This window comes from Stegodyphus dumicola, chromosome 12 (assembly GCF_044657685.1).
Source record: "Stegodyphus dumicola isolate Sdum_Otavi_A_Nest chromosome 12, ASM4465768v1".
Classification (NCBI taxonomy): Eukaryota; Metazoa; Arthropoda; class Arachnida; order Araneae; family Eresidae; genus Stegodyphus; species Stegodyphus dumicola.
The window spans coordinates 71,877,218-71,884,605 of record NC_140779.1 but is presented as its reverse complement, the minus strand read 5'-3'; the positions used below and the strand labels follow the sequence as shown (position 1 = coordinate 71,884,605).

The following is a 7,388-nucleotide window of genomic DNA, read 5'->3' as shown; positions in this document are numbered from 1 at the left end:
CAAAACTTATTACCCAAGTATTCTGTTTCAGAAATTATCCCTGTAGTTCTGTATGCTGAATGGGACAGAGTAAATAAAAATTTATTGATTAGATTTGTAGTCATGAAAGGTACAAAACTGCAAATATGCAAACGATATGGAAAATATGATTTTATAGAAACTTTTTAATTCCACTTATAGTAGTTTTTAAGGATACAAACCCATACTTAGTTTCGTAGATGTACACAAATAATTAATTTCCTGGACTAGGCGCTTTCGAATTCTACGTGTCCTAAAAGGAATTAATTACCAAATTTCCTTTCCTGAATCAACTTGGCGATTTGGCACTTCTTTTGGCGCATTTATGTCGAATGTGTGACATTTTGGCAAGTAGCCAAGAAGTCTCAAGTCGCACCGCGCGGCCATGCCGGTGTGGCTGCCGTGGACTCAAAAGTTGGAAACGTAAACAATGGCGTCGCCGCTGGCAGCGTCGGCTCCGTTTTCCGGATCTTCTCGGGAAATAGCTTAACGCTCCGGCTGTTCTAAGTGAATGTCAGGGACGGGATGCGAGGGGCCATCGAACCCACTGACCTGTCCAGTGAGCGGATCGGGACGGATCAGGACTCCCGCAACGCAAACAGTTGACGCTGGTTGCCATGGATACGCCATCAGCTGCTCTCGGCTTTGGACAAATGCACATGGGCCGCTATCTGATGCTCTGCGTGTGTGGTACGCTGATAGCGATGACCACAGGTACGTTGAACACAATTCTTTGCACAGAATTTTATGATGCACTAACGCCAGCACAAACATTTTTCATACTTTCCTTCCATTTAAGGATCAGATACGGGTTTACCGCAATGTAAATTATTCTTAAATTTCGGACAAAATCTACTCGCACAATATCAAAAAGGGCATTCTACTATCTAAATCTTCTTTGAGGTAAAAATTCCATTAAAAAATCTTAATTTCTACTGCGTATGTAAAAAATTAATTGTGAAACGAAATGGCATCATAAGGGAAAAAAATAAGGAATTCTCTAATTAGTTTTCAAACTTCTGGTGAGGTACATTGTTACATCATTTGTTAAATATATCCGGTCCTGTTTAATGGTTTTTCCCGCTATATTACACTTTTTTTTTTTAAGAATATTTATAATCTCGTGTGCTCGTATAAGAAATTACGAAATTTTATCGAACTATCACGCAAAAATAATCCCTTAAAAACTGCGTAAATGAACTAAGTAAAAAAGAGGGCTTAATAGAATGCCAGAAATAATGAAGCATGAGATTAATTTATTATTATTATTATTGATGTAAGAATGAGTAAAAACAAAGTAGTTTGGTTCTGACATTTGGAGTGCCATTTGTTGTTTTTTTAGGTATCTAAATCCTTGAAGAAAATTATATAAATTTGTCTACATATTCTGCCTTTTTTTTTTTAAATCATATGTTAAAAATTTTTGGGTTTTTTTCTTCTTTAATTCCCTTTACTCAAGAAATATTTGTAGAATTTAAACAGTTTATTTTTAAACTAATATTAAAAAAAGAGGGAAATGAATACAATTTTAAAATATCGTTTCTTTCAAACCACAGTCTGTGATTTTTGTTTTTAAAAACTAAAAAACTTAAAACGCGCACTTTTCAGTGGTCCAGATTCCAGTAAGCGTTTCATTTTAGATTTGAAATTCCCGCGGATATCGATGGAAGTTTTATTAAATTCACTTTTTTGAATACAGGATTTTTATTCTTTCATGCGAAATTTGAAAGCTCTTTTGATTTGATTTTAAACTGTCTTAATTTGTTTCTTAATATGTAAAAGTGTGGGAGGGAAAGGCAGAATATAAAAATAATAATAAAACATGAAGACATTGTACAAGAAAGAATATATAAAATTTTTTAAAGTTATTTTTGATAAATATAATTTTTATCTTCACTTTTCTTTTTAAATTTCCTGATTTAGTCCATAAAAACTGTATCTGAAGAAACTTCTGAAACATTCAACTTGATTACAGCAGAAGTTCCAAAAATACCGATCACAAATTTATCTTTTGAAACATTAATTACTAGAACCGCGCTGATAGCTGAGAATCCTTGCAAATGGCATTATTTCTCTGTACAAAATTTTTAAAAATTATATAAATACATTGATCATTTCGAGAAATTTGTTTAAAAGGATAAAGTTTATTAGTCCCTTCTAAACAAGTTTAAAAAGATCAAAGTGAAAAAATAAATCTGATCTCTTTGAGAGAGAAATTTTTTATCATAAAATTAATAAATTTTAAAATTATAAGTTCCCTTTAAACAAATTTAAAAAGATCAAAATAAACAAATAAATCTGGTCTCTTTGAGAAAGAAATTTTATATCATAGACTTAATAAATTTTAAAAAATGAAATGCAAAATTTTAAGCAATACTTATTATGTGATATAACCAATGAGACAGATGTAAGAAATTCCGCTGCTGAATACTCTTGTAGTGTAAGTCAGCAGGATATCGAGCTAGCAAGCGGAAAATCTGTAGTTCGACACAGTTATATCTTGCGCATCTTGGCTACGAAAAACCTATGCACTCAAAAAATAAAATACTATAGATGAGAAATTGTCACCACCTGGATTTGGTCGAGTGCATTTCTTATCTCTGCCCAGTAAACCTTTTAAGATGTGGTATAGAGAAATATTGGATTTGTCTGGGACAATTCTCGTAGTGTAAGTGATTAGTACGTCCAGCTGGCCAAGTGAAAGATTCGTAGTTCCGAATCTCGGCGGGAGCACCGTTTGATCTTTAAGGCTTTCTAGTCCAAAATATCTAATAAACTCAATACGGAGTTTCATTTTTGCCATTATTTAGTTTTTACCATTGTTTTCTTGATGGCCTTGGGAAAAAAATGTGGTTAAGTTCGAAGCTTATGTAAAAGTGACAGCATTTTAAAAACTCCCTCATTAGAGAATTCATTGCTTACAGAATAATAAAATTTCAGCTTGCAGTGAATTATCACATGTTCTCTTAAGTTGGTTAAGTGGTTAGTACGTTCAACTACAACTCGAAAAGCTGAGGTTTGAATCCTAGCGAAGGCTTAGTTTTTTTTTTTTTTTAAATTTTTTTTTATAATTTTTCTTAATGTGAAAATCATAATCGGCTATAAAAGTTTAACCTTCCGCTAATACTGAATAGATCCCAAGGGCTCAACATCGTTAGTTTGGTTTTCTTAGTTTACCACTTTATCTATCACGTCTTGGGAAAATGTAGAGCGCATTTCGTCTTAAAATGCAATTATTGATCGTTTCTATAAAGAAATGATATATTTGAAAATATCCGGTAATAAGATTTTACTTATGGTTCATAGTGTTCGATGATACAGTTATGCACAAAATTCTCTCTATACGGATTAAATCCTATGATGTAGTTTCAGTTTAAATATGGAGAACCTGAATGATGTTTCTAAAACTTGCATAAAATTGTTCAGCAGAAATTAATGAGACAAGGATAATTTCCTTTTCTAACTGATAAAAAAAATATGGAGACAGAAGTGTAAATGCTGAGAAGACTGCAAAGAAATTTTTATTTTATTTACTTACTTCTTTATTAAATGCTATGCATGGTGTTCAAAAACGTGATCTGGGCTTTATTTATTAATTTATTTTTAAATACCTCATAGACACATACTTTCAACTGTAAAATTTAAAATAAAGAGCAATGTTTTATGAAAAACAGGTGGAAAATGTTCATTAAGGAAAGAAAAACTTTCTTGTATATTTAACGAAAACCCTATTTAATGAAATATTTGGTACAATAAAATAATTATTATGCATTTATTAGTTAAAGCTGAAAGTTCCATCCTCTGGGTGTGAAATTCATACAAATGTTCAAGATAGATTGATATGCCTTGACCTTTCATTCATACTTCTAATGAGCCCACCAGGGTTTCAGTGGATAAGATCGCTAAACACTGGTAGCTTGATTCAAATTCAAATTCCCCCAAACGATTTAGTCGCATGAGTGCTTTTGTGATTTTTTATCCATATGTGAAAATGAACACGAGCCAGCTTCCTTCAGAAAGTCCTCCACGAAGATGTCTCTCCCTATTTTTATGGAAATATTTCAAGGCTATTTTATAAAAATACCGTATTTACTCGAAAATAAGAATGTTTGTTCTAAAAATGTTTTATTCCAAAATTTGGCAGGGTTTTATAATCCGAATATTTTAATAAATGAAATTGCAGAATGAGAGGAAGAAGTTTAATTATTATTTTATACAGAAGATTTGCAATGTTTAAATACTGAATAAATCACACAGATAATTACTGTATCTATAAACTGTATAACTACCACTAATTATATAATAATGCCACTAATATTGGATTCTGTTAGCTCAATTAATAATGCCTGTAAACGAATATCAGTTAAAAATTAAGGATTATTTGAAATTGCTCAACTGCTAATCTACTTGAGCGATTTCAATTTAGACTTGCGTCGACTATACAGATTAATGGTATGCCTTAAACAAATAAGTAACTATGTATTACTAACTTTAACTAACTAATGTTTCTTTTTATATGATAGCACAGAATGGTATTTAATTAAGCAGTTGGCTTTTCATTCTTATCAGAAACAAATGAATTCTAATCAGAATAATACTTTCATCAAATAAGCACCCATATTTTTATTTCTTAAAATTTATTTCAGAATGTAAGGAGGGTCTTATTTTAAAATAAATACGGTAATCTTAAAACGTTGATACTCTTTTAAAAACAATTAAAAGAATTCCAAATGTTTCTGAAAGACTGACAGGTTGTGACAAGAATCATTATAGGCCGGAAAAAACTTATAATCCCTCCTTAATCTCCTCATCCATTGCAATCGTTATATCAATTTCCTTTTTTAAAAGAACTTTGTAGCTAGTATATGCTTGGGATTAATTATGTGAATAAATATAAAGCTCGTAGTCACTTTTTCGAACGCCCTGTTTAGCGTCTTGGTCTGAAAGTGATAATACATTTATTCCTAAGCTAAAGAATATTTTCTGCTAAAACTATGCGTTCACTGCTAAAGAAAGATAATATCACAAAAAGACAGCAAAGAGTTGTTTTAAGATTTGTTATTTATTTTAAGGACTTTCCATGGTTGTAGGATAATTCTTTCTAAACGAGAATGTCTTGGGTGCTAAACTAAATTTATTCTAGCTTCAGCATTAAAAATTTTAGCGTTATTTCTAGCACCTTCAGCAAGATATGGGAAACGTTCCGTTCACGAATTCAGTGATAAATTCCAATGTAGAGATGCGAGGTTTTGAGGCCATAGCATCCGTGGAGAGGAATTGTGAAATGACGATTATGTGTTCAAAATGCAGCATTTGGTAGAATTCATAATTTAATGGAGAAACGTTTTCGCTACTTTTCTTTTATAGGAAAACGAAAGGCTTCCATTATTTTCTGTCTCAGTAATTACATTTTTCAGCCTGTCTGCAATGATATTTATTTGCGTTGCTTGCACGTAGGATTTTTTAAATACCAATTTATTCTTGTATTTAGTACAATTTGGTAGAGTTTGAGAATCTCGGTCCAGGAAAATTATTACAGCCTCTTCAGTTCGAGGCATTTTTTTCTAGAAAATTTACTTGCTTAGATTCTATGTCTTTTGGTTTAAGGCACTCCCGAAACTCAAGGTCACCGTAAATCTGCTACATGTTCTTGGATGTGACGGGCAGATTTTGCCTGATAAAGTCACTGGCGGGCTGGTCCTCGCCTACCACGGTATCTCTCAATTTGAATATTCAGGTGCAAACGGAAATTTCATAATCGCACGGCATATTTATTTGACTTCAAATTGCACATACACTGTAACTAAAGACTTATCGCTGAGAACGGCCATAGCGATATTGAAATCGTGCGATACGAAAGGGTTAAAAAATTTTAACATTAAGAATCATGCACCCGCAACGAAACTATTAGAAATGTTTCCTTATTTATAAATATTAAGTACAATAATTTACGTGTTAATGAATAACACATATTTATTAAATAAACTTTTAAGTCCTTGATCTATTTTATCTCATTTTCGGTAGCCTCATTGTCATTAATATTAAGAAGTGCTTATTATTAAAAAATTCATAATTTATCTGCTCTGTAACCTATTTCTGTAAAATTACCTTAATTTTTATTTTTATAGTAATCTTTGTAGTCAATAATTATAAACAATATGCAAATTAACTCTGCTACCAAATGATTTCCTCATGAAAATTCAACCTTATTTAATGTTTTGAATTTCGCAATAACTTGCGGGGATTAATTTAAAACTTACTTAAAATTATCACATGTATTTAGAAAGTTAAATTTAATTAAGTTCTACTTAATCGCGTTTGCTTAAACTCTTTTTTTGCTTGGATGAATGATTGTCGTCACAACTGAACATAAATCTAATCAAATTTCAATAAAACTTTATATAACACAGAAAGAACTTAATGAAAAATTTTATTAAAACTATGTCTTGTAGTACGACTTAAAAGACCAATTATTGCGAACTGCTATTTGCGGGGTTTCAGGAAATCTGGTATTTAATTTAATAAAGTGCATTAACTATACTACACGTAATAACTCGACTGCAGAAATTGGACCCTAACCTTATCTCTACATATGATAAAAGAAAGAGTCTGTGTGTCTTTCGTTCGTGCTGCGCATAAGCTAATAGACCAGGGCTACGAAATTTGGTATATAAGTGCATCTAGACAAAAGCCAGTGCACCTCAAAGCGATATTTTTTCAAAATTCGAATCAGGTTTTTTTTTTTTTTTTTTTTTTTTTTTAATTTTATCTTTTCGGTTTTATCGCATCATTTTGAATAGTTTCTTTCTTTTAGAAATGTGATTTTGGCAACAGTTTTTCATTCAGTTGTATACTGGACTGCTAACTGCTGAAAATCAGCACAGTTGCCTCCGAAATAAGACAAACCTTGAATATTCTTTATAAACACAACAAAACAATAAACAATCGTTTTTCAATGGATCCCTTCATATGTAGGTACGGACGGTAACGAAAAGGCAGACTCATTAGCCAAGAGAGGAACACTTGCGCCGCAAGACAGCAAATCACTTCCTCCAGAGTCATAATGGATACTCTTAAATCTGACTAGGCAGCAAAATAAACAAGCAAGTCCTGTTCTAACATTCAAAACACATGGAAAACGTGTTGTATGAAACCCCGTAAAGAGGCTGTGGCAAACTTCAGACTGCAAACATGTCACGATTGCATGGCACATAACTTAATAAATTTGGCATCCTTCCATCTAGTATATGCCAAATTTTCAATTCGGGCATCATAAATGCACAGCATCTTCTTATATGTTCAGAACTAGATAAAGAGTCTCAAAAACGTGATGAAATGAGTAAACTATATTCGAATACCAGAGCTTTCAT

General features: G+C 31.9%; 1 protein-coding gene across 1 annotated transcript in view; it reads left to right on the top strand.

Moving 5' to 3' along the window:
• The first annotated feature begins 392 nt into the window (after positions 1 to 392).
• Positions 393 to 7,388, top strand: part of LOC118182154 (uncharacterized) — a 120,802-nt gene continuing 113,806 nt past the window's right edge. The window contains exon 1 of the mRNA XM_035351468.2: positions 393 to 732. Within this exon, the coding sequence (XP_035207359.1) occupies positions 636 to 732 (97 nt within the window). The 5' untranslated portion in view covers positions 393 to 635. The remainder of the gene's footprint in view (positions 733 to 7,388) is intronic.